The sequence below is a fragment of the Aulonocara stuartgranti genome (genome assembly GCF_965226115.1).
Source record: "Aulonocara stuartgranti genome assembly, chromosome: 8".
NCBI classification, from domain to species: domain Eukaryota; kingdom Metazoa; phylum Chordata; class Actinopteri; order Cichliformes; family Cichlidae; genus Aulonocara; species Aulonocara stuartgranti.
In genome coordinates, this window is record NC_138959.1 from 17,709,998 (window position 1) to 17,737,997 (window position 28,000).

The 28,000-nt window shown below is 40.6% G+C and overlaps 1 protein-coding gene across 8 annotated transcripts in view; it reads left to right on the top strand.

Annotated features, from left to right (window-relative positions):
• Nucleotides 1-28,000, top strand: part of LOC309712826 (voltage-gated potassium channel KCNC1-like) — a gene marked incomplete at its 5' end in the record, with an annotated part of 54,355 nt that overhangs the window by 12,169 nt on the left and 14,186 nt on the right. For 2 of the 8 annotated variants that reach the window (XM_082543953.1, XM_082543952.1), the window contains 3 exons: nt 17,111-18,092; nt 19,739-19,933; nt 20,901-21,029. In XM_082543953.1, the coding sequence (XP_082400079.1) occupies nt 17,111-18,092; nt 19,739-19,933; nt 20,901-21,022 (1,299 nt within the window). In that variant the 3' untranslated portion in view covers nt 21,023-21,029. Of the gene's footprint in view, nt 1-17,110; nt 18,093-19,738; nt 19,934-20,900; nt 21,030-21,816; nt 21,838-26,394; nt 26,436-28,000 lie in introns of those variants that run through there. The other 6 variants (XM_082543955.1, XM_082543957.1, XM_082543950.1 and 3 more) reach the window with 5 other exon arrangements.

Consider the following 28,000-nt stretch of genomic DNA (forward strand, 5'->3'; position numbering starts at 1 on the left):
CAGTTACTTCCAGTTTCAAACCAAAAGGGCCCAGTTGCCTTTGTCAGCAGTCTTCTGACAAAACACCATTTGCCGCTCAGCATGTACAAGACGCCCCTTTGGCCCCACCAAATCTGACTTTGTGTGCCTGTATTTGAGTCTTTTTTTGGAAAGGGGGGGGGGGGGGGGAGATTGTCCAGAGCCTACCTCTCCCTGAAGGTCATGTTTTGTGGTTCATTGTTTGCAGTTCTTTTCCACCGTGTTCAGTGCTGGAGCGCACAATGCTGTCATAAACACAAATTTGACCTGCCACTATGCCACAGCCTGAGAACAGGTTGTCTCCGGGTAGAAAATGACAGGACTGGACAGAAAATAGACAGAAAGGATGTACTGACAGGCATTTATGTAACCTAAGTTTATGTTGGAGACAATACATCTGAGTTAAGACTCGTCACTAAAAAGCTACGTATGCAAAGACAAAAAAAAAAAAGTGTTTTAGTTGTCTAATTTGGCTCATAGACAGCAGTAGTAAAAAGGTCTTTGATAAAGTATTACATCAATTTTCAATAAAGCATGTCGCCCTCTTTTGATTTTAACTGGCAGAGGATTTATACTATATACTGGGTCACTTCTAATTTAGCAGTCTTGTGAGATTTTTTGCACCAGTTCTGTTTGCCCCAGAGCTACACAGCTCCAAATACAGAAACTCCCAATTCTGGTAGGATCTCAATGGAAACTGTGGTGAAGGTGACTGTCTATTGTCTGCAAATTCCTACGGCAAATAACAGCCAGTTCCCTGCCACAATCGGAAAAACCAGCCGATCCAAGCAGAGCAAGAATAGCCAACGGCTTTTAGTGACAATAAAATGATTATTTTTTAAACCGCATTGTCATGTCATCTTAGTAAGAACTCATAAATAACTAAACATAGCAGAAATTAGGCAAATCTGTTTATGTTTCTGGTGCTGAAGAAAAAAAAATATCGGCCCATTTACTGGATTTCTAAATCACCGCATGTCATATCGGTCTTCAAAATCCTGTGTTGGTGGCGGGCCCAGCCTGCAGCTGAAATCCTTTATTAAGCAACAATGAGAAAATTATTTCAAAACTCTTTCAAAACTGGAGCAGTGGGTCTCCTCTGTTCCCAAGTGCTTGCAGAGTGTTGTTAAAAGAAGAAGTGATGTAACACAGCGATAAACATCCCCCTCTCCCAACTTTTTAAGAGTTCTTGCACCATCAAAGTTTAAATGAGCGTTTATTTTCATTAAACCATTTTTTCTCAGAATACTAGAGAAATACTGTGTCTTATTTATTCTGTTTCCATTTAGATAACATGTTTAAATACTTCTCAAATCATTGCATTTTTATTTAATGTGCAGCTTTTTTGGATCCAGAGTTCAGGTTCTACCTTCAGCAGTGGGAGTGATTCCCAATTACTTCCATTCAAACGCAATCCTGCTAAAAAGGCCTATTTTCCCACTTCCATTCTAGATCCCCTCCCTGTGGGCTGCATCTGAAAATAGCAAAGAAAGGGAAAGGAGGCCCTAATTTGATTCTTGATCGCAAATCTATTCTTCCATTACTGGAGAGAGGATAAGACTCTGTGCTTATATGACCATTCAGCAAATAAGCAGAAAAAACCCCACAATTCTCAAAATACCTAAAGCTTTAAGCACGTTATCAAGTTCATTAAGATAAACTGTTTTTTCAGATCAAGTAGAGGCGTGGCATTTATTTAACCTGCCTTTCCTGTGCTTGCAATTGGTAAATATATATTTTGTTCTGTTTCAATTTTCACTGACAAGGTTCTGTACTGCAGGCCTTCTCGTGTTGTGTTTGCATCGACGGAAGTCCCTGTCCCCTCCGTTCGCTGGCTTGTAACTTGAGCTCTCACTGTTGGCGATACATAACTGGATAAATGCTTGATGTTTCATAACAAGGACAGAAGCACGACCTTTGAATAAGCAGACAACACCTGAGAGGGCCAAAAAGAGCCTGATGTGACCTTTGTAGTCATATATATAGGACCGCATACATTGCAGCTGTAAGTAAGCCATCTGAATGCCTACACTTAAATCTGAGGTGTTAGAGGGGAAAAAAAGAGTTGACTAAACTGAATAAATAGTATCAGTTTAACCTTTTTTACCCAAGGCCATGAGTGTCAAATTCATTTTAGTTCATGGCTCGATTTGATCTCAAGTGGGCCAGTAAAACTGCTAATGATACCTTATATAAAACACCTCCACATTTTTCCCTTTCTTCAACTAGTTCATTCTTAAAAAGCTCACATTTATTGAACTGTGCATTAACAAAAACAGATGATAAAAGAGCCCCAGATGCCTTAAGAAACATAACTCTGGTTTATGCTACAGTCACACTACCAAATCCAAGATTATCGTAGCTGTGTGCAAGCAACTTGCAGTCTTGTTCCTTTCTGATGCTTGCTTTGAAGATGGGGACCAGGTCTGCACCCGCTCACAGCCAGCTGCCATTTTCAGAGGGAAATTTTCAAAGTCAAAGCTGTGGGGTCAAGTTCCCAGTTACATGCAGTCTGTGATAAAACAGCATTTAACTTTGATATCTGTTACTGTCTACACAAACAGAAATTCACATTAAACAGAAGCTGATATTAACTGCTTACATTCAGAGTCCAGTCCACCAGGCGACCTGTGTGATCACCTTGATTTTGAAAGTGGTTACTTAGAGGTTGAGCATGCAACACCCTAACCATGTGGGCGAACAGTTGGTCACTGCAACTACGCGTGATCTGTTCCTGAATGCAAACATTTAAAAAAAGATAAATAAATAAAAGAATTTCTGCTTGCGAGGAGGTTTCCATTCTATTTTTACTCCAGAATTACTGATCCATTAGAAGAACAAAACAGTTTGGGACATCTGCCTCTTGTGACATTAGCTATTTTTGCAACTTGTAACACAGGAAATGCGACACAATACATTCCTGCATTTTTCCTGCATTCCTGTGTCCCAATACGTTCCCTAACTTTCTAGAGTTTTCAATGTATATAAAGATGTGCATTTGGCAGGCAGGTTCTGGCCCACAGACCATATGTTTGACACTCATGCTCTAGGCTAGGACAAAATAAGCATGCAATTAAGACACATTTTGGGGAATTTTATTGTCCTTATGCTTATTATTACCAGTCATAAGAGTGAAATTTAAACAGAAACAAACCAACTTTATTGAGTATTATGAATTTTCCTTCAGTTTAATCAAAACTTTACATAAGAGAATAAGTCGCAACTTTTTATCAACAAGCCCAAATCCAGAATTATTGTACTTATTCTAGAAATCATGACTTCTAACTCTTCTTCAAAAAACCCCAAGCCTTTAAAAAGCAAAAAAAGCATTTGTTGCCCTTTTTTATAACAGATATAGCCTGGACCCAACAAACAGACCTCCAGGGAGGAAGAGGTTAAGTGAGTAGGTCAAGATTTTGGGAAATATGCTCAGCCCCTGTCTTGCTGAGTGTTAGATGAGACATCTGATACCCCCCTCATGCCTGTACAGTTAATGCTGTGCTGCAGCCAGCAGCTGGTTAGCTTAGCTGTGCATCGAGGCTGAAAACAGATGGAAACAGTTAGGCCGGGTCTGAGTAATAAATACTAGCAAATTCTGAATGTCACTTAATAACACATTCTGTGTAACCTGCACAAAAATCGAAGTGTAACAACACTGATTTTAAATCTTTCAGCTGTTATGTTAGCTATGTCTTAGCCAGGACCAGTGACTATCTGAAGGCTCTGCTGGTTGCCTGGCAACTGCTCCGAGCCAGGAACTAGACTGACACATAACCCTCTGAAAACTGTGAATTGCTTCTTATACACTTGGCCTTGTACAGCTTACACAAATGGGACAATATTGGTGACTTTTGCATGTTTTGGCATGCTCATTTCGTTACGTTTGGGACTGAAAGAGGTTAGCTGTCTCTAAGTTAAGGTTACGGCTGGTGCTGCAGGCTGCAGCAACATATTTATCCAACACACATGAAAGCAGTATCAATCTCTCCGCTCTTGGCAGCGAAAACAAATAAGGGTATTTGCCAAAATGTCAAACTACAGACACGGCATCATATTTCAGGCAGAAGCATTAAGCACTTCTAATACATTCCCGCTCTTTATGCCTGTCTCAGCCGTCTCCCTCCTTCACCTCGGCCTTGGTCCATTTAGCCATCCTGGTTAAGTGCTGAATCAGCACTCTTTAGGACTGCACACACAATTAGTTCAACATAGTGGCAATTTTGCTCTTGCGCTCTCTGGGATTGGAAACATTCAGAACAGTGGCGTGGAGGAGAGCTCGCACGGTGCCAGAGCCGATTACAGTGGTAGGAGTCTGAATTCCCTAAATGGGGCAAGTCTTGTCAAATCGTGCAAAGGAGCGATGTGCTCTGTACTGTAGTGATCACACAAACTGCTACATTCACATGTATGAGTAAACAAAGGAGTACACCGTGTGCACATACTGGCAGGAGAAAAAAAAACGTTTTAATTGCATGCTGAATCAAAAGTCCTTTCACAGCGTAAAGGCAGTCAATAATTCATAAACGATATCCAGCAGTGTCTGGAGAAAGTCTTAGTGTGGTAGAGAAACACGCTATCCATTTCTATTATGGCACGCATGTTCCATTTGACTCCCTCAAACACCTGGCCGGACATACATCATTCTGAGCACGCTCACATGTACACATTGGCCTGTACACTGTAAGGGTAGCTGCCCATAAACCGGTCAGCTGAGTGTGCGCACTTAGAGCACACTGATAAATCACTTCATGCCTCCGCACGTCATCCTGCGGATCACTCTCACTCACGTGTGGATAAAGCGTTAAACAAACTGAATGTTAGTTTGCTATTAAATTAAACCAAAAAAAAAAGGCTTCCCATAATCACACAAGGGTGGAATTAATCAATATTTTTATTAAGACTATTTTTTGTCTGAATGATAGAAATGATAGAAATCAGAGAAATACAGCAAATTATTACATTTGAGAAGATAGTAGCATTCAAATATTAATTTTAACAACTGTATTTTATCATGATATACTTTACTACCCTCAAGAAATATATACCATAACTCTGGATGCAAAGGAGAACCTGCCACATCTTCTAAAGTCTCGAGGGGCAAATTATATTTTGTGTCCTCTCTCCTGAGAGTAGAGCCTGCAGAATGTGCCTAGAGTGGAGGTCGGCAGCCATTGGGATGCAACCCAAAGAGATTCAAGATTCAGGTTAGGATAACTTACAAAATATTCCCAACCAGTTCAGTTTTGGAATTTAATGTAATTATGATTATTTAATTGTAATTATTGTAGAATTACCTAAAGGAACAGTTTATTATCAAATACCTTTTGTGCTGATATTCAGCGTGTGGTTAATAAGGCGTATGCTTTTACAGTAACAGGTTTGCGTCTTGGCTCGGTTCACCACACTTACGTGGCACTTAGACACTCACACTGGATCCCTGCTCATTCCCTTGGAAAATGACATTAGACGGCGTCACTGGGACAATTCCTGTGTGACCATCTGCTTACTTGCGACCCAAGTGTCCAAGTGGCAGCAGAGGCAATGTGGAGTGTGTGTATATGACCATTTTAAATATAAAGAGGATCTATATAAGCGTGTAAAAGCCTGATTTTGGAGTAGAGTTGGATGGAAATGTGTGCAAACATTTGTTTAGATCAGGAAATTTTCGGAGAAGTTTCCTAGCTTCATTTGTTGTTGTTGTGCTCTATGAGCAGTTTGCATTTGCTCAGATTCCATGATGCGTCTTCTTTTTTTATAAGAGGTGGAATATGGACAAAGTAATGAGGCAGACAAGGGAGAGGACAGGAAGCAAGGACAAAGGAGGTTTAGAAAAATAGACCCGCTTTAGAGGCTCAGACAGTACAAGCAGGATAGGAGAGCACGGATGGAGACTGCAGGGTGAGGAACCAAGAAAAAAAGATCGACTGAGAGAGATTGGAGCTGTGTCGCTAGGAGAAACGGAAATATATGGCAAAAGAGTCTGAACCACATACAGAGCAGACAAGAAGAAACATACATGCTCTCAGTTTATCTCCATGTGTTGCCTTTCTATTTCTTTTTTCCCCCAGCTTAACAGGATTGCAGTGGGAATGAAATGGAGGAGACCTGAATGCTGCAGAGCATGTACGACACTGTGACGTGTCGACTAGAGAGCTGGAGAGTGTGTGTATGTGTGTGCAACAGCTTACCGATTTGACTGTATCATGTCAAGGAGTTGACTCATTCAGGGAATCTCTTGAAACAGAAGTGCGCGTTGTGATTGAATTTTTACCTGAATCAATTCCAAGAGCACTGACCCTTGAAAGTCAGCGTTTCCGGCTCTCAGAAAATAAAACATACGCAAGGATTAACCAGAGCAGAAGCTAATTATATCTCACATCCTGGGTCCAGCCGTCAACGTTCTACTCTTTCATGTCCTCGTGGATTCACAGGGTTTGATAAGCCTGAAAAAGCATCCGTACGAGCGTGGGATGTGGCCACGTGTTTCGCGCGTTTGATAATTCGACATATGTAGCTGTCCTGCTGCACGTGCCACATTTACCAGGCCCATCATTTTCATGCCTCACCTCTCCTGCCCTGCAAATTCCGCAGTGTCCCGTGTTGGGCGGTGGGTGACCCCTTAGTAGGGGCTTTAACTGCATGTTCTTCGCTCTGTGCCACTTTCCCCCACCCGTGTTGTTTATCCTGAGAAAAAAAGCTCAACAATTAATGGAACTTGACTTTCATTTACAGTTTTGGCTTCCATCAATTGTCAACAAAGATAAATGTGATGGAACTGTTCCTGAACAGCATCCGGTTATGCAACACTGGCCTGATTTTGTCTTGTGCTATAAATTTAGACAGCGCCATCTCTGTTAAATCTGTCCTGTTAACTTTTTTTAATCATCAGTGTTGATTTCAGGTAGTTTATTTATATATATTTTTTAAATAAAATGTAAAATTAGGTTTGTGCTGGACTGTTTCCTGACTGGGAGGAGTCTAAGCCGTCTGGCTGCTGGTGGTCACTTCTTACAGTGCTGTGTCATCTTGAGCAAAAGTTCACCAGGTTTTCTGAAGATTTTTAGTGTTTCTCTTGAGAAATTGGCTACTTTTTCACTCATTTTCAGTTCAGTGCTTCTACCTGACCATTTTCAGAGGAATATTTTTCTGACCTATGAATCCCTCAAGTGTAATATAGTCTCTAAATTCAAGAGATGAACCAGTGTGACAACTCAGCAAATAAGACATTTAGGCTCTTTGTTACCAGCAGCCTGTTGCAGAACTCCATAATTTGTTCCTAATTCTTTACTTGAATCTATGAAAAATAGCAAAGAGAACACTTGTTAGATGCTATTAGATGAAAACTTGGCATATATCTTGGCATTATGTGAAGTGTGTAATTAAACAAAAAGAAATGAGGAAACTGGACAAGTGGGAGGAGAAAGAAAAATTGAAAGCCTATCTGCAGCAGGCAGATGAGCAGTGTAGGAAAGTCATGTCCCTAAACAATAGAAAAATATCCACCAAAGACCAGACACAGGACCTTGGCGGATTCTGCTTTTCACTGAAGACCTGCCAGCAATGGTCTCACTGGAAGGGTGGTTGTCCAGAAGCCATTCTTAAGGAAGGGAAAAGAGGAGAAAAGAATGCGGCATTACACAAGAACTGGACCTAAAAATCAGTGACAACAGGTCTGACTCAATAGAGGTGATTGCTTGTCTCATGTGTGTGCTGTGTGTCTGTGTGCACGTTTGAGGTTATGTGTATAAAAGTGTGTGTATGTTAGTTTGTCTGCCTCGGACTGAGGGTGAGAGAAAGTCATCCCAACGCTTGTTCGTTAGAATTGAACAAGCTTCGTTGTTGCCTTATATAAAGTATGTCCATCTATGTTTGCACATATTTTCACATTTGCATTTGCAAAGCATAAAGAAAAGCGGGACAGCTTAAGACTTGGCAGAGACATGGCAGTTGCTTTGATTATAATTTCTAAAGTGTAGCTTTTAAACTGCAATGTTGGAACGCCACTGTGGCATTAGCTGTATGTCAGTGGACTGGATTCAAAATGATGTAATCGTGGTTCACATGGACATATTTCATAAGCTGCATAAAGTAAACTGACATAAGTCATTCATAGTTCAACAAAAAGAAAACATACAGTTCTGAAAAAAGAGGAAGGCGTGTTTTCTCTTCTCTGATTCAGACTTCATCTCTTGTCACAGTCTCCCACTTCACGTGTCGGTAAAGGGAGCACGCTCTTTTTCCTGACATTTTAGTTTTGGTGTTTCACTCTTTTTTTTCTTCTCTTTTTTCTTTTTGATGATCTTGGACTAAAAGAAACAAAACCATCAATTTCAGTATTGCTCTGCAGCAATGATGATGATGATGGCACAAGTGAAGGCTATTCCCGTTACCCACCCAAGGTTACACTCGCCCTGCACGCTAAGTGGTTACTTTGGAAGTCTCTGAGTGATGGCCGCGGTCGTTCACCTAAGATAATAGATTAATCACCCGATCCCGGTCTGAGCCGCTGCTCAGGTTGCCCTTCAGGAGAGGGTTCTGTATTTCACATCGTTCAAATGTTAATTTTTCATGCCTCATTCATGTTCAGATTTCAGATCATCCTTCAGTGTCTCCTTATCAGTGCTGACTCCGCAGCGGCGGTCCCCCCCCCCTCCATTTGCTTTGCCCTGCTGGGAAAGACTCCACGTTCCACCGCTCCCTGATTGTCATACTAACAGTAATCAAACAAAAGCCTCGTTAACGAGAAGCAAAATCCTTTACCTGCCTTTATGTATCACTGTCAAGGTCACGCGCCCTTAACTTGATAAACTAAAGCCTTTGATTGGACAATCAGCGTCTGGACCAAATGATCACAATTTGGCTCTTGCTCCTGTATACATTCAGCCCTCTATGCCAGCTGTAGGAGCAGTATTTGGCTTGGTCTTGTCCTTGGTGCCTGAAAGCAGAGGCTAACGCAGTGGTTGTCATGGTGACACAGAGCCAGGCAGGGCTGTGGTAATACTGTAATGATAAAGCTCTTCTGGATGGTGCCGCAGTAAACACAGCGCCACTAGGGTCCCGTTAAGGAAGAGCGCAGCGCACCGCCATGCATGCAAAAATGCCTGTAGGGCTAATATCAGCTCCGACAATCTCTCCTCGGTTATATCGCTTACATTCGTGCACTCCCAGCACCTCCTCCTTCCTCGCTCCCTGTCTCTTTATTGCAATCTCACTCTCCGCTGCCCCTCATTGTCTTCTCTCCTCTTTCCTTTCCTTCTCCTCCACCTCCATTCCTTTGCTCTCCCTTCTTCATTCATCCATCGGAAACACAATCAGCGCTCGCCTTGATCAACTTCCTTTCGCAGTTTCTCTCTCGCTCTCTCAAAGAGGCTCTTTTTTTCATTTGCTCCTCTCTCCATCTTTGACTCCCGCTCTTTTAAATTTATGTTGATGATCTTTCAAAATCTAATTTCGGTGTCTAGAGAGTAAGGAGGAAGGTGGTGGGACGGTGTGGTGGGCTCGATTGGACCTTGAAGGTCATTGTTAGCTTTAATGTAGGGAATTGACCACATTGCACCTGTGCCTGTAAGTGCTACGCACCGAGAGCATCGTCCAGAGTGCACACCTTTACGTTGCTGTGACGACAACAGCGACAAAAAAAAGGGATGGCGGGAGAGAACAAAGCGCCCAAGGAGATAAATAAGTGTGAAGTGACAGATTGCTACTCCTCCTTTTATCATCTTCTTCCACTTCTCTCTCTCTGTCTCCCTGCTCATCCCTCTCCATCACTTCAATGCAGTGCTCATGCAGCTACCACTTGCTATCTGTGATCAGCAAGTGTGCGCACACACCTCCTGTGCCCATAGGCTGTTTGTCTCTTTCACATTGTGAGTCATGTCCACACACGCACACGTTTGGTGCCAGGAACTTACACCAACAGATGTATATGCATCGAATGCACGCACAGGCTCTGCAGCTGTGTGCTGCAGGCTGATTTGATGAAAAGATTTAAGCAGATTTTATTAATGTTCAAGCAGTTTGAGTGCTTCTCTGTCCCCCTCAGAGCCAGAAAACTCCTGCTTGCCATGTTGATTGAGTAGTATTGATTTGATGTTCGCATCTACTGTGCAATCTACTGTACTCTGCTGCTGTGAATACGGCTCGATTTACTCACTGAAAACATGAATGGACCTTTGTTTTATCAGGAGCAATAATTGATTGTGGCTTTTAGCTCATCTCAGTCAAATTAATTGCAGTACTTTTGGTTCAAGCTGCCAGGGTAATGAAACCCAAACCCGAATGTGTCTTTGCATTTTGTTTTTGCTGAATACGTTTATCTGTCATTGTTAGGTCAAGCTTTCTCAGTACAGAGTGCTTTCCTCTGTGTATGAGATTTCCTACTAGGAAAAACATCCAACTCCAAAAGTTTAATTTAATATGAAGCAAGAAATTTGCTAATAAAGAAAGGAAGATGGAAGAGTAAGTAAATATTGTTGTTTGTTAAGTTAAAGAGTGAAAAACAGTCATTTTACCCAAGAACTGTGACTCGTGACTCATATGATGCTTAATTGAGTCATCATTATTTTTGTAATGAAATCATCTCTATAGCACAAAACAGCCAGAACGGCACAAAGACTCACTCGGACATTTAGAGCATGCACATTCTTGTGGTCCATCTTAATGGCAGTTTCATTTGATACATTTATAAATTTATATTTGACTCTTTTATATTTATGATATTTGTATATCATTATATAGCAGAAGTCAGTGTGATTAACACAGATGATAAAAACATAAATTTTCAGGGCTTAGAGCTAGCACTGACTATAATTTATTATAATCCTGTTTATTCTCCATGTGGACGATGGCAGCTCCTCAGCCACTGTTAGGTCATCACTTACAATTTTGCCATCAGAGAGGGGTCACAGACTTCTTACCCATGGGTGTAATACCTTAAAATATTAGTGTACTGGTACACCTGAGATTACAACCACATTACAACTACAAGCAAATCTAGCTGGGTGCAGAATATATATGTACACATGTAATGCACAATGAACGGTGTAATGTGCAATTAACTTAAACAAACTTAAACAATACCTTTTCTCAACTTACTCTGTTTTTTCTGTAAGTCAGCCAATGCCTCTCATTAAGAGCAGTCCGACTATGTGCCAGCTCAGCAGGTGTTAAAGGTTTTGGCACGGTGAATCAAAAATATACAGCGCCTCTGAATTTTATTACATCAAGTATCGTTTTAAAACTGTTCCAGATTAAATTATAACACCCAAAATATCAGTTTAAATTCCCCCTTGTATTAATTTAGTCATTTATAAGTTAAAAATAACAGCTGAAGAGTTGATGTGCCAGCATTACAGGTACAGTTGCAATGGTTTTAGGCAGGTGTGAAAAATGCTGTAAACAAAAGAATGATTTCAGAATTATAAATGATTTTTTATTGGCCCTAAATGTATTCTGCAGCAGGACAATGACCCCAAACACAGAGCGAAAGTCAGTATGAACTATCTTCAGCGTAAAGAAGAACAAGAAGTACTGGAAGTGATGGTAGGGCCCCCACAGAGCCCTGATCTCAATATCATCAAATGTGTCTGGGATTATATGAAGAGACAGAAGGATGTGAGGAAGTCTACATCCAAAGTTTGGAACAACCTACCGGCCGAGTTCCTTCACAAACTGTGTGCAAGTGTAGCTAGAAGAATTGATGCTGTTTTCTGTTTTGAAGGCAAAGGTGGTCACACCAAATATTGATTTGATTTAGATTTCTCTTTTGTTCATTCACTGCATTTTGTTGATTGATGAAAACAGTTTTGTTTTTTTTGGTTAAAAGAAAATGTTATTTAGTGTAAACAGAAGTGATTCTTGCAGCCGGAATCAAATCAGCTTTTAGATGTGTGTGTTTGAATAATCTAAACAGATCTGCTCTGTTTAAGACAAAATTCTGCAACAAATCAAGCTCGTGAACAGTGCGCTCAGCTACATTTGGTTTAGCAGAAATATTATTTTCACTGTATTAAATTCGTGAGCTGAGCTCACTGTCAGATCGGCTCAAACAAAGTTGTTTAACTTTCATATTTTGGTGCTAATATGTGAGTAGATAAAAATTGGCCTTTTTTAAAATGATGTATAAAAGCTTAAGGTGTGTGCATCTACTGTGTCTGAGCCCACATAATTATGTTATATATAGGTATATGAGGTACGTGAATGAGAAAAACAACAACATAAAGACTGAATTCAAAAGTGAAAAGAGATTAAAACACCCACTGGACACTTTATTAGGTACACTTTGCTTCGTATTGGGTTGGACCCTCTTTTTCCTCCATAACTGCCTTAATTCTTCATGGCATAGATTCAACGAGGTGCTGAAAACATTCCTCACAGATTTTGATACATATTGATACGACACCATCACAAAGTTGCTGCAGTTTTGTTGACTGCATTTCCATAATGAGGATCTAGATGCTCTACTGAGTGAGATCTGGTGACTATCTTGTTCAAGAAACCAGTTTGCATCATGGCACAATTTCTTGCTGGAAGCAGCAATCAGAACATTGTACACTTTTAACCATCTCCATAAAGGTCTGGACATGGGCAGCAACAACACTCACTCAAAGTGTGCTAAGAAAATATCTGCCACAACACCACACCATACTGGCCTGAACTGTTGATACCAGGCAAGATGGATCCAGCTTACACCACATTCTGACTCTACCACGCGAACGATGTCACAGACCTCAAAACCCATCTGACCAGAGGAAATGTTTCTTCTGCTTACCAGTTTTGGTAAGACCCTTCAAATTATATTCAAATTATATTCTCAGTTTCCTGTTCTTAGCTCACAGCTGTAGCCCAGCTGTAATCTTCTGCACACCTTGATTGTAACAAGTGGTTGTTTAAGTTACTGTTGTCTTCCTATCATTCTCCTCTGACCTCTGGCATCAACAAGGCATTTTTGAGAGATGCTGCTCACTGGATGTTTTCTCTTTTTCAGACCATTCTCTTTAAACCCTCGAGATGGTTGTGCAAGTGAATCTCAGTAGATCAACAGTTTCTGAAATGCTCAGACAGCCTCTCTGGCACCAACAACCTTACCATGTTCAAAGTCACTTAAATCTCCTTTCTTTCCCATTCTGATGCTCGATTTGAACTTCAGGAGGTTAAAAAATGCATTGATTTACTGCCATTTGATTGGCTCATTAGATATTTACATTAACAAATAGCTGAACATATGTACCTAATGAAGTGGCTGGTAGTGTAGATTCTACCACTTTTGTGCTAGAACGATTAGATGGACGTATTTGACATTCAGACATTCACCTAATCCAGCTTTGTGTGAGATTCAGTAATATAAACTAGCTTTATGCATAAGTTCTGAGCAGCTTTGAAATCACTTGTATGGAATAACATGTTGGAAAAAGACACAGAGCTCCATCTGTCCCTCCGTTTGACAGAAGTTGCTAAGGCCTGTCATTTATTATTAGCCTTCAGTCTCTTGTTAGGTTTGCTTCTTTTTCTTTGGCTCCTCGCTCTTCCTCTCACCATCATTTCCGTCATACTTTTTGTCCTCTTGCTTGTCATTGCAAAAGTCTTCTTTTCATCACACAGTCACATCACATTAACATCATCAGAACAATGAGCAAATCTTGCCTCGGTCACATCTCTGAGTTTTGTTAACCGTTTTGGCATTCGTCCATCCCTCTCACCTTGCTCGTATTACTCTATGTCCTTGCTTCTGGACTGCTTCAGCTTTTTCCTTTGTGCTTCTCCACGCATGGATCCGCATCGTCTGGTCTCCCTCCCACTTGTCCACCCCCTCCTGTGTCTCCACCTGTGTAACCTACATAAACGATACAGTGTTATTACGGTTTTGCCACAAGTTTCTTTTTGCAGTCTCTTGTGTATGTGTTAGCTCGTACATGCGCAAAGGACAACATGGAAAAGCTCACTTTGAAGACAAGATCTCACACTTTTTTCCCAGTCTCTGCATCCTCATGCTTTCTACAGTTGCCCATGCTTATCATCTACTCAGTTATTAACTATTATTATAATCCTTGCATCAGTAATGTCTGACGTCGTAAAGAATAAAAAGAACAGTAGAAACAAAAACAAACAAAAAATGAGCACAACACTTCAGGGTGAAACTCTCTTCGTTGTTGTGATTTGTACTTGTGAAGACTTTCTGGTGCTCGGCCAATAAGGGAACATCCTGTGCTGGTCCCACTGGTACTATCCCGCTTCACTGGGACGGGAGGGTGGGGGTTGATACCGGGGGTGGGGGAGTGTAGAGGGTGTTTGAGAACCTCAGTGTGTGTGTATGTGTGTGCTTTCATGATACAGAGGAGGAGAGTACTGCAGCAATCTGAGAAAGTAGGTCAGACACCAACTAGTGAGAAACATAGCAGAGGAAAAAAAGAGGTAGAGAGTAGAGATGGAAAAGAGAGGGGAAAAAAAGAAAGAGCATAGATGGTAGAGGAGAAGGAGAGCGGGAGGGAAAACAGACCAGAAAGGACAGCAGATGCTGCAAGAATGACAGACCAAAGCAAAAGAGAAAAACAGGAGCAAATCTAATGATATACATTACCAAAGTATTTGGGCTGCAAAGAGGTAGCCTGTAAAAAAAAAAAAATGCAATTACACTTTCTTGATTCATTGAGCCAACATTAAACAACATAAAACAACATTACAACCAACGAATGGTTGAAACAATCAAAAAAGAATTACAGGATGGACACCAACTTACTGATTTTCCTGGAAGGTCATGTCTTTGGCTAAATGCTCGTTGGCTAATGTCCTCAATAAATACAACCGCTCACAGTATTAAGCCTTCTGCCCAGTCTGTTTCTGTCATGAAGGCACTTAGAGAAAATATGTGTAGGAGACCTTTCAAGAAACATAAGTGGCACTGGTTGCTCTTTTTGCCCAGTTATAAAGCCTCTTCTTATAAACATTTTGCTCTTGATATTACATAAGTGCATAATGCCAAAAATACAGGCTGGCACTCACAATATGCTGAGGGCACTCATGGTTCTTATATATATGGACTCCACTCAAGTATGAATTACCTTTCTCTTTTGCTCCTCGGGCCATGGTTGTGTTTTATTATTTATTTGGTAATGCACAAAGTATACTGCATCTATAAATACACTGCAGGGCTTAGGAATGGACCACAATGGGGAAAGACTGTGCAGCAGCCGCTCGCACACTGGTGTCATCACACTACTGTCATTGATTCGCTGACAACTGAACAAGTTACAGTGAAGGGAAAAGATTGGCTTCATATAGTAAACTGCAGATCACGCAGATGAGCTAGAAACAAACTGGAAAACAGAGATGTCTGAAGCGGGACAGTGTGATGGTTTAAATTGGCTTGTTTTTCTTTCTGTCAAGGAAAGCTGCAGAGATTTCTGAAGTGAACAGGCAAACCCATGGGATGCAAAATATTGTAGTATATAGAAAGGACCCAGGTTGTGGAAAGATAAGCAATACATTTCTCACAAGAGGTTCACAATAACAACATAATAAATCAACAAAAAAGCATGGGAGTTAGTGTGAGTTGTTAGTTTTAATAGGCCAAATGCAACCATAGCATTAAGAATATGAACACCAAGTATTAAGTATTGAAAAGACTCGTCAAAATATCCAATTTAAAGAAACACACACAAGTAGGCCAAATGATATGACTGTGTGAAGGGTAATGTTACCTTAAAGCATCTGCATGATATTTAAATGAGTAGTGAGGTTAATGAAATCTTCATAACAATGGGATTCCAAACAGTACTGTAAAAAACTAACTAAATACACCCAGTGATTGTTTTGGCTAATTTGCAGCGCGACCTTTATCAGGAAAAACTTTAATTAATTAATTGTTTTCTGTGTGTCTCTCACGTCACTGTGAGGAAATTTTGGCCACTCTTCCTTTTATTTTTTTACAGCTCTTTTAAGGTTTCATCACATCATTTCAGTCAGTTTGAGCTCCAGACTTTGGGACGTTGCAACAGATTTGTTGCTGTGTTTGGGGTCACTGTTACATTGTAAAGCCAAGTTTTAGCTGATGGACGAAATGGCCTCGCATTTGACATTTAATAGTTTGGCACATAGATTGGCTCACTGGCTGCAAGCTGCCCAGGTCCTGTGGCTGCAAAACACTTGGCATGAAGTGTTTTTGGTGATGTGTTTGGTTTTCTGCAAATGCGGTGCTGTCTATTTAACCAAACTGTCTTTGGTCTTGTCTGTCTGTAGTTTATTTAGATGCAACTTTGCAAATCTAAATCATGTTGCCAAGTTCTTTTTAGACAGTATTTCTCTTATCAACCCTTTCAAATAAGCCACACCTATTAGTCTTTTTTTCATTGCACCTTCATGAATTTTAAACTTTAACATGCACAGTTGGATTTTGGGGGGAATTTGCTGGGATGTCCACAACTAGGAAGACATTGTGTTAACACACACTTGAATGCTCTAGACTGGGAAACTGCCAAAGCCTCTGGTTTTATAGAGGTGCTCACACTTGCTAATGATCAGTTATTTGGGTCAATTTGATTATCAGCACTGGCTGCTAATTACTAAGTAAGGCGTTCTTAGTTTCTTTGCATAGAGCTGAATAAAGTCCTGTGAAAACTTCCTTCTCCACATGAGTGTAATATGGCAGACATATTTTCAGTTATTTATTTTATCCCTTCTGATTATAAGTTCTATTTGTGGACTACATGCTTCTGAAATATTTTTATAGCTTTCTGCACACTTTTTGTTTTCTGGCTAAGATGTGGTAATTAGTTGGAATATGTAGGATACACACTGACATATTAAGACATTTTTAAATATTGAGTTGAGTATTAACTGATAGTATACTATTTAAGGGTATAAGTGTTATACATTCACTGGTTGTTAAATTTAATTTAATGTAATTAAATTGAATGAATAATTAATGCATTTACTTTTGCGGTTGGCTTGAGGTTTTATACTGTTAAAATGCTGACATTTTCTCTGATGTTCTTTGCCTCGCTGGATTTTCATAATTTGACTTTTTTCTTTTGCTCTTTCTCTGATTTCTCTTCCTACATTAACTCTTTTTATTGACCCTTTTCTTCATTCTTTTCAGTATGTGGCTTTTATCTCCCTATTCTTCATCCTCATCTCCATATCCACGTTCTGCATGGAGACGCACGAGGCCTTCAACACCATCCTCAACAAGACAGAGAACGTCACAGTGGGCAACATGACTCGTGAGGAGATCGTTTATGAGGTGGTGACTGACAGCTGGCTGACATATGTGGAAGGTGTGTGTGTCATTTGGTTCACCATTGAGGTCCTGCTTCGAGTCACCTTCTGCCCTGACAAGTTTGAATTCTTCAAAAGCACCCTCAACATCATCGATTTTGTTGCCATCCTGCCCTTCTATCTGGAGGTTGGTCTGAGTGGGCTGTCCTCCAAAGCTGCCAAGGATGTCCTGGGGTTCCTGCGTGTTGTCCGATTTGTTCGTATCCTCCGAATCTTCAAGCTGACTCGCCACTTCGTAGGTCTCCGTGTCCTTGGCCACACCCTGCGTGCCAGTACCAATGAATTCCTCCTGCTCATCATCTTCTTAGCTCTTGGTGTCCTCATCTTTGCCACTATGATCTACTATGCTGAACGAATTGGTGCAGACCCAGATGACCCAACAGCCAGTGCCCATACCAACTTCAAGAACATCCCCATTGGATTTTGGTGGGCGGTTGTGACCATGACCACGCTGGGTTATGGAGATATGTACCCGGAGACATGGTCAGGGATGCTGGTGGGTGCGCTGTGTGCCTTGGCTGGTGTGCTAACCATTGCTATGCCTGTACCTGTCATTGTCAACAACTTCGGCATGTACTACTCTCTGGCTATGGCCAAACAAAAGCTTCCCAAAAAGAAGAACAAACATATCCCCCGAGCGCCACAACCAGGGTCCCCCAACTACTGCAAGCCAGATGCCTTGGCGATGGCTACTGCATCACCACAAAGAATCTTGGGAAATGTCTTAGGAGGAGTGATGGGGTCTGGAGGAATAGGAGGTGACTGTCCTCTTGCCCAAGAAGAAATTATAGAGATCAACAGAGGTGAGTGTTTGTTGTTGTTTTTTAATGCTGCTTATGTTTATCATGAGAACATATGCAATCTGTTTTACTGTTGAAAATATAGAAATGAATAAATTGTGTATGTTCAAGATAAAATTCAAGTTTCACTATGTTGTTTACCACTTTAAGCAATCTAAAACGAACTTGCATGATTGTAATCAATATGACAGTTTGCTCATGGTAGTTTGAAGCGTACAAAAGGATTTTAGACTTTTAACTGAGAATTAACTGAGTACCAAAGTGTCAAGAGAAAGAAGTGGAAGTACGATCAAGAAGAGATGCATAGCTGATTCTTGAGCCACCCTGGAGAAATTGCTGGCCCATCACAACTCATATGTAATTTATGATCAACTGGTAGGTTCACCGTTGCCTTAAGGCCTCCATCTGTCAGGGGGGAAAAAACAAACATTATGGAAGGAAAATGACCTCAATTATCTTTTAAAACAGCTTAATGCATCTCAACTTTGAGCTGACTTCCCGAATTGAGGAAAGTCAGCCCACATATTATCACTCTGGCATTAACAGTGAAATCAGGAGGCGAAGTAATGTGGCTCTTGGCGCGCTTTTTACATGCTGCAGCATCAGGCGTCAGTCATATGCCACAATAATGCACCTTAAATGCATTACTCCAATGGCCTGATCATTAGTGAGTCAGAAAACATTTCTTCAGTGCTTTTACTACATCTTGTCTGCTTGGCTTTTTTCCAGGTATTTGTGGGCGGTGTCTTTTCTTTCTTCTTTTTTTTCTTTTTTCCTTGTTTTTATTAGCAAGTTGTATCAGTCAAACTTTTGATAGCAGACTCCAGACTCGGAAAGTACAATCAAGTAAAAATTTCATTATATGCAAAGCTTGTCTACTAACATGTCTTTGCATGACTCATAGTTCCATATCATTCATATTAATCTTGGTGAGGCCCTCAGCTCATTCACTGCGTAGAACAAGACATTTTCTTCTGGTTGGCTTCCCCTTACAAACAGAAGGATTGACCAGAACATGCTTTATTTTCCTACATTAGAGTAGGACACATTAATTGAATTTTATTAATGCCAGATATATTGTAACATAAAGACCCTATAATGTTAGAAATGACCCCAACAATCAGATGACCCCTTATGAGCAAACACTTGGTGGCAGTGGGAAGGAAAAACCTTTTTTTAACAAGAAGAAACCTCTGGCAGAACCACGTTTAGGGAAGGAAAGCCATCTGCCAACATTAAAGCCTCTCTTTCGATTGGACTCTACTCGGTTTATAGGGTTTTCCATTAGGTAGTATTATCTGGTACCAAGTACTTTGTTAGCCAGGGTTCCAAGCGAGCTTCATCAAGCTTAAAATGTGACGTCGACAGCCTGCGTTCCACTGATTGGCCAGGTAGTGACGGCTCAGGCTGGGTCATGAGAGCGACTCCTTCACAAAAATCAAACAGAGCAAATTTTGAACAAGTGAAATGGTTACAAACAAACCAACACTGGTTTGGTCTTAACCAGAGTCAAGTCGAGTCAAGTACAGCCGAGTAGGCGGAAAAGAGGAATTAGATATGAAATTGTTTTTTGAGTTAAACAAGATGTTTAATTTTGTAGCACAATGATTCTTCTTTGGGTGTTTTTCACTTTCCTTTGCCTCAACTAGATTCTAAGCAGAATGGTGACGCAGCCTCAGCCGCCTTGGCTAATGAGGACTGCCCCACCATCGACCAGGTGCTGAGCCCGGATGAGAGGAGTCCTATTGGGCGAGGCCCCACTCGGGAACGCTACCAGCAGGACAGAGCCTGCTTCCTTCTTAATACCAGGGAATTCCGTGCCACAGATGGGAATGTGCGGAAAGGTATGTTTCACACCAGGAGACGGATATGCAAAACATGCACATCTTATGTAAACAGATCCACACAGCAAGATGTTTGGCACAGTATGATGTAAACATACATTATATATTATATAAGTGCAGAGGCAGCCAATGCAGATAAACTACATATAGGTCATTATACGTTTTGAATGTCACATTCAAACATGCAGGAAAGATGCGCTGGATGGGACAGCACACTATAAACTGAGTTAGGAGACTTCAGTCACAGCTAGCAACAAAACATCCACACATCTACAGTCGTGCATTTACCACACATGCATACACACCAAGTTCTTCTGCTCTGCTCTGTTTGTTTCCATCTCTTCACATTCATGTTGTCTGTGTTTCCATCACCGCTTGGTATCACATTTTATTTCTTCTGTCGGACAAGAATCTCTGTCCCTCTACCTCTCTCCTTTTCCTTTTTCTTCACAATGCCTCAGCCATTCATATCTTCCATCTTTCCACGGTGTCTGTGAACTTTGTTCTGTGTCCCATAATGTCACATTTATTCATGCTCAAAAACGATCTCTTTCTCTGTCTTCTGGACTCAGACAGTTGACCATGCATTAATTTACTTCTCGTCACTTCTGTTTCTCCCTGTCTGTTTCTCTCTTTCTCTCTCTCCTGCCTTGTGTTGTCCTTTTTATTTACTTTTCCCTCAACCCCTTGACCACTTACCCTCCCAAACTTGCCCCACATCTACCCTCCTGTCCCCGCTCTTTCCCTTTTGAAACCCACGCCCTCATTTCACCCCTTCTTTTCCTTTGTGCTCCACCATAACGCCTTCCCTTTTCGTTGCCCCATGTCCATTATCTTCATGCTCATGATAACCCAACACCTCATTTACTACTGCAATCCAACTACCACCACTGCCACCAACCTGCACTGAAACACTCCCCCACACTCCCTCGAAACTTTCGACACCCCCCTGTTGACAACAAACTAGAGGCAGCAGCCCTGGCACCCAGCCCAGACTCCCCTCTGACTGAGGATTGGTATAAGATGGAGGGGTCTCTGTTACAGCAGGACCTCAATGCAAACTCCACATCTTCCTGGATCAAACCATAGACCAGAGGTAACACTAAAAAAAAAACAAAAAATTTTTTTAATAAAGGAGCTTGTATCCTGGAAACATCCAGAAAGTTTTAATCTGGCTGTCCTAGAGGTAGGATGTTTTTTAATTGCACAAACAGCAGTGTAGTGCCCACTTTAACACAGATGCAGCTGCACATGCTACGCATGACCTCAAAAGATATGCAGATACACCAAATGTTTTCACAGTGTTGTGTCTAAATGTTCAATGGAGTTTGTCCTTTGTGTCACCTGTAAGAAGACTTATCTGTGCCTGAACGCGTGGAATGATGCAAACATTTGAGCTCAGGTTAGGTAGCACTTCAGTGTGAATGTTAAGGTTTGGGTTGCAAAGGGTATTTCGGGGCTCACCTTGTGATTTCAGAGGTATTTCATACAATGAGTCCTAACCTCAGCCCAATGTTGTACTTATTATTATAACTTTGTGAATGACAATCTCAATGAACACTGTACAAGATGTAATAAAAAAGAAAAGAAAAGAAAAAATCTGGAGAGAAAATGTGAAAATTTCGCTGTGATATACACTCAGTAATTACTTGTTTGTCTGTGTGAGAGCTTAAAACCTGCATACAGTCATGAGAGTGCAAGAGCGCATCCATGCGGGTATGCACATGTGCAAATAACACTCAGAAGCTCAAATGAAAAATAACCCCGTTGTTGTGTCCTGTGTCAATAACTAATAAAGCAAGACACTGAAGAAGAACCAATGGGAACAGCGGGTCATGTTGTTGTCTGATGTGCCTCTGTGTTGTTGTTGTCTCTCTCTTCAGGTTGTGTCATATCACGCGTGTGTATGTGCGCTTTTTTCATTCTTACATGTTATACACTGTGTCTCTGTCCTCTCAATGCCGTCTGAGTGTTGTGTTTGTGTTTGTCGTGTGTGGCTTAATTTAGTTTTTTCCCTTCCTATTGTGTTTTACTCCCTACCCCACGGACCTCCACCTTGGCAAACAGAAGTGCACACTGCAATTTAAAAAAAACAATGTTTGACTATAAACAACACCTTTCTATTTACACCTGTATATATAATATGTACATGTACTCTCGCACTGGTTGTATGCACTAACAGTGGCATTTGTCCCTGCTACGCCGTGATGTGGCCACAAGGATTTGCAAAATTACATGTACATATGCACCATTTCTAATCAGCTGGTCTGCACTGATACTTTAACACATTGTGATTGCAGTGCTGGATATCACCTTTCCAAGGCCCAAGGTAACTGGGGTCACTGGAGCCATCTGTGTCAGGGGATATCACTTCGTGAAACATGGCATGCTTAACACTAGCAAACATTTTAAAGAATGCATTAATCAAAAAACAAACAAACAAAAAAATTGACCTACAAATCAGTTATAATACCAGAGTGCTAATTTACAAAATAAGCATGTAATGGATCTGAAATACTATCCCCTGACCGTATAACTGTGCTTTCAGTGCCTAGTGTAGTCCAAAGATTAGGACCTTTTGTATGAGTACTGTGGAAAAATCAGAAGGAACATAAGCTGCACTTGGTGACTGAAACACTTACCGGCCAGACAGAAAGACAAATGCTATGACAGAGTTGACCGAAAAAGCGGCTTCATGCTGTTTAAGGTAAGCGAGCCTCGAGCTGTCCGAGCCTTTCAGTTAGAGGTTGCTGACATCGCTGCAGTTTTTAATGGTTTTCTATATGTAATATAAAATCTAGGTGCTACAAAGATCCCTCTTTAAAACAAATCAGGAGTCCATTGAGCAAAACAAGTGCTTGGGTTATTAGGATGCTGTGTAGAGCTTGTAATTTGTAGGTAAGCGATGTATAAAAGTCTTTATTGTTTTAGTGTGTATTTTAATGTTGAGCCTTGTGCACTGGGGGAAGAGACTGTACTAAGTGCTTACAGTAAATACCAAATCAATTTGATCTGTTTCTTACTTTCTCTGACACTTGAGTCTCTAGTATCTGATAACAAGATTCCATGTCTATAAGCCCCGTGTTAGACAAATGACCTGGCCAAGGTGATGCCGACCTCTTTCCTATTGGGGGGAAAAAAGATAGTTATATAGGAGCATTCAAACTTATCTGACTAATCTGTTAAATTTGTGAATCAGAAGTTTTGAATATCAATTAAATGAACAAAAAGCACTGGGTTTATAACAGTTATGATAGTCCCTGCTCTCCACTTGTTTTTAAAGAGGGATTTCCTCCATGCTGACTAAAAATCATTCTTGTGTGCTTTATTTGTGCTTTATTTTGTAGATATATGCATAAGGTGTTTTTGCCAACTTATTTTCTTAGCTTCTCAGATTCTTTTGTTGGATTGTTGGCCATTTGACTTCCTACGCACCCAGTGCCGTATGCATGGCTCACTAAGGTCAAACGGTCAATCACCCCCCTCTGATTGCTCACTCCAAATCACTCCTCCAGACCTTCTTCAAGGAGTTTATATTGGCTTCTGTCTCTCTGTTCCTCTGTCTCTCTTCTTCTCCACACTCTTTTCCTCTATATATGTATATGAGGTGTTTTTTTGTTCTGTTCTGTGTTTCTAACATGCTCTGTGCATCTGTATTACTGTGATGTGTTATCCAGCAGTTTGGTAAAAAAAAAAAAAGAAGTATTTATTTGAATGCTATATTGTTTCGAGGTGTATGTGTGTGGATTGAGTTGATTTATGTTAATTTTAATTATATTTTGCTGTATTCTGTATTTTGTTTTGTTTTTCTCTTGATATTGTGTTTTGTACAAGTTCTTTTTGTTGTTTTGTGTTTTGTGACTTCCCTCGTGTTCTTCCTGTGATCCCCTTTGAGTTTCACCATCACCTGCGATCTGTCTTTTCTGAATCGGAGTGACAAACAAAACTGCCAACAAAACAGCGGAACAAATTAACAGAAAAGTGGTGCAAATCTCGCTGGTTAAAGGCATTCTCAAGAGCATATTTGGCCAAAACGTTCACTACTTATTAGCAAATCCGTACTTATCTGTGCTTTTTATGCATTCATGTTATTACGCTAATTATCATTAGTTTACTTATATATATATATATATATATATATATATATATATATATATATATATATATATAAGAATGAGTCCAGTGTGCTCATTCTTGATGAATTGGTTATTTGTTAAGCTAAATGCAATGTGTCACGCATTATAATTTAAAGGTCCTTTTGTAGCTGGAAAGACTTTCAAAATGAACTTCTTTGTTATGTGACATTTCCCACTGTGATCAAAATAGAAAGTGACTCAATAGTCACTCACAACAAGATTTGATTACCGAGGGTACAAAGTGATTTAATTGTGGCTGAGAGGACATTTTTGTTTTGGCCATTTGAAGTTCATACCAAGTAAATACAAAATGGGCTGCTGACAAAGCATAATGCAAGGCAATTAATGATTCCACATAAATTCACTAGTGGTATAAGATTTCTTAAACTTCATGTAATCAACTACAATGTATCAGTGATATCAGAGTATTTGCTGTTGTGTAAACTGTGCGGTTTTGGCCAAATAGTTGTCCAAATTACCTGAACATCGGACGTTACCGTTCACAAGGTGTTGGGTAATTGGTGTTAGATTTTTTAATACTTATTAGCAAATCCGCAGTAAATCTGCAGCATTTTCATGGAAGGATAATATAATTTATCTAGACTTTAAACAGATACGATGCTGAGGTTTACAGGGAAAAAAATGCTCTTCATTGACATTTCATCTGCTCCTTTTTTACCCCATTGTTTTATATTGTTAATTTTGACACAGATTAAAGTTAACTGTTGGCAGAAATATTTTTCCATCCACCACAGACCTGTCTGTTGTTTCTGTCTGTGCTCGAGGTCATTACCAGAGCGACACGCTAACTCTAAAAGTAACTCCTAAAAGCCTTTTCCTATAACCCGTGTGAAAGTTTTTTATGTGGTAACACTTGTCAGTCCTCTCATGTGTTCTCTTTACGGTTGACACAGTATGTAAAACTCGCTCTACATTGCCATGCATGATCTGATATTTGTAACAGTACCACTGTGTGTGTCTTACTGTGTTCCCCCCATCACACTCTGCAAATATTCTCTCTGAGCCAGATTTTTACTGATACACATGTATGCACAGTGTATATTCACATATATGTACAAGAAGCAGGGACATAAAATATTAATTGGGTTCGACATGAACTGCATACGTCTGACCTACATACTACAAACTAAAGGATGTAGGATGCAGCTGGATGTTATATCTTCTCTAGAAGATATAGTAGGAGCTGTATGTAGTGTATGCACATATTGTGGCTTCAGTAATGGTCATGACCAAATCAGTACATTTCATTATTGGTAACAGGAGATCATACGATCTTTAAACCATGTAAGAATGAACCAGTGTGTATGTGGCCATTCTTAGAAAAGAATCAAACAGTCAATGACGCTATAAACAGTGATTGAAAACAGGTTATTGCCTTCACACATGCATACAGTGTCATGGTTTGCTGTGTGGCAGGCAGGAGAAGGACCCAAGATGCAGACTCACAGACACAGGGATAAACTCAAAAAACACAGCTTTATTGCTGGCCACGAGAAGTAATACAAAATAACCTAAAACTGGGAAAACTAAAGCATGAGCTGTACAAGGAACCGAACCACGGGGAGAATTACACACAACATGAGGGAGAACGCGACGCCGAACAGAGGGAGACTCAGACAGAAATACACAGAGGGTAAACGAGGAAAGTGGGCACACACGGGGAACACAGGTGACACTGATAATCATAACGAGACAGGGCGGGGTGAACTGAACATGACATGTACAGGCACAGAGGTTCAGACAGGAGGAGAGAGAGCACGGGGAAAACACAGACATAACGGGCTGGGGAAACATGAAACAACCACAAAGGGAGACGAGGGCTCATAAATACATAGAGGGCACACAGGGGGGAGAGAGAGCACGGGGAGAACTTAGACATAATGGGCAGGGGAAACATGGAATAAAACATAAGGAGAGACGAGGGCTCACAGATACACAGAGGGGCACACAGGGGGTAAAAGCCATGAAGGGAAAACACTTAGGGAACAACACAACAGGGCAACTCAGAAAACATGGCCTAAATAAGGAACGAAATACAAAAATACAAAAATACTGATCCATTCTGATTCTGATTCTGATTCTGAACTAAGAATACTGGGCCCACATGGCCCAGGACCATGACATACAGTACTGTACAGTGTGTTTTTAAGGCTATTTTTTGAGTCAGTCTTAATTTCACATGATTATGTGCTTGGTAAACAGTCTGGCAACAATATTTGCAGTGCTGTCTCTGTTCCTCTGTGTCTTCCCTCAACATAGCCTTCTCCTTGTGTGATTAACACTCATTCTCCATCCCATCCCCAGGCCGCCACTGCAGTGCAAGTGTAACTAAAGTCTGACTCTAGGTAGGTACATACTCCCTCTATAGTGTAAATTAAGTGTGACTTTGGGCAGGAATTATGTCATCACTGAATACAGTGACAGCCAGACTCACCGTTTCCCTTGATAGAGAATCCCAGAGCACAAAACCACAGATGATTGTTGTTGTAAATGCAGCAGATAGCCCAGAGAGGAGGAGAGCAGACTGTGAGAGACTGCAGTGGCCGAGACATGATTAACTTATTTTATTTTCATTTCACAATATTTCTTCTTCTTGGATTTTTTTAAAACAAAGTCTGTGTGTGACAAAAGCAAACTATTGTCAGCTGAACAACCATCACAACCATGTTACCACCTGATCTCATTGCTCTCTATCACTTTCACCTTTCATATAATCAACAAATGGGAACTGCTTTTCTGTGTCTCAATTTCCATTTTTACCGATATGCCATTCGGCAAGTGTTACGAATCACATTAAAAAGCTTGATTGAAGAAATCAGTTTATTAAATGTCAGTGAGATCATATTAAAGCCAGAAATTAAGAAGACCACCATTACCAACTTTATTTGAATATACACTCACGGGCCACTTTATTAGGTACATCTTGCTAATACCGGGTGTGACCCCTTGCTGGTCGATTTTGATGATGACGATGATGATTTTATGATAGGATAACACAGTTGCTGGATATTTCTCTTGCACATCCATGGTGAAAATCTCCTTTTCTACAAAATCCCGAAGGTGCTCATTGTGATGCTGAAGAAACCACTTTGAGATTATTTGAGATTTGTGACATCCTGCTGGAAGCAGCCATCAGAATATTGGTACACTTCTGACCATGTTCATAAAGGGATGGACAACTAAATATCCCCAGCACCATTACACAACCAGCAGCTTGAACCATTCATGGGTTCATGCTGTTCACATCAAATTGTGACCCCATCATCCGAATCGAATCGAGACTCAGGTCAGACAATGTTTTTCCAGTACCCTGTTGTCCAGTTTTAGTGAGCCTGTGGCAATCATATCCTCAGTTTCCGGTTCTTAGCTGACAGGAATGGCACCCGTTTTATTCTTCTGCCACTGTAGTACATCAGCTTTCAGAGATGCTCTTCTGCATACCTCAGTTGTAGCAAGTGTTTATTGTCATCTTGAAGCAGTCTGATCATTGTCCTCTGGCATCAACGAGGCATTTTCACCCAGAGACATGCAGCTCAATAGATATTTTTGCAGTTTTGGACTGTTCTCCATAAACTCTAGAGGTGTTTGTGTGGGAAAATCCCAGTATAGCACCTTCTGAAATCAGACCAGCTTGGTGCTAAGTCACTGGCACCAACAACCATATCCTAAAAGCCTAAATAAACTGATTTGCTGACATGTGGTTGGCTAGTTAGATGCTTGCCATATTTAACAGTTGAAAAGGTGTACTTAATAAAGTGAGTGAGTGTATATAAAACATAGCTATTACGCGAGCACAGTGGAACACTTAGCATGCTGCATGGTGATCTTTAACAATATATAGAAAATACTGGAAGGAATTTGTGACTAAAATCAAAGAATCGACTTTTGTTAAAAGTTCTTATAAAGGATT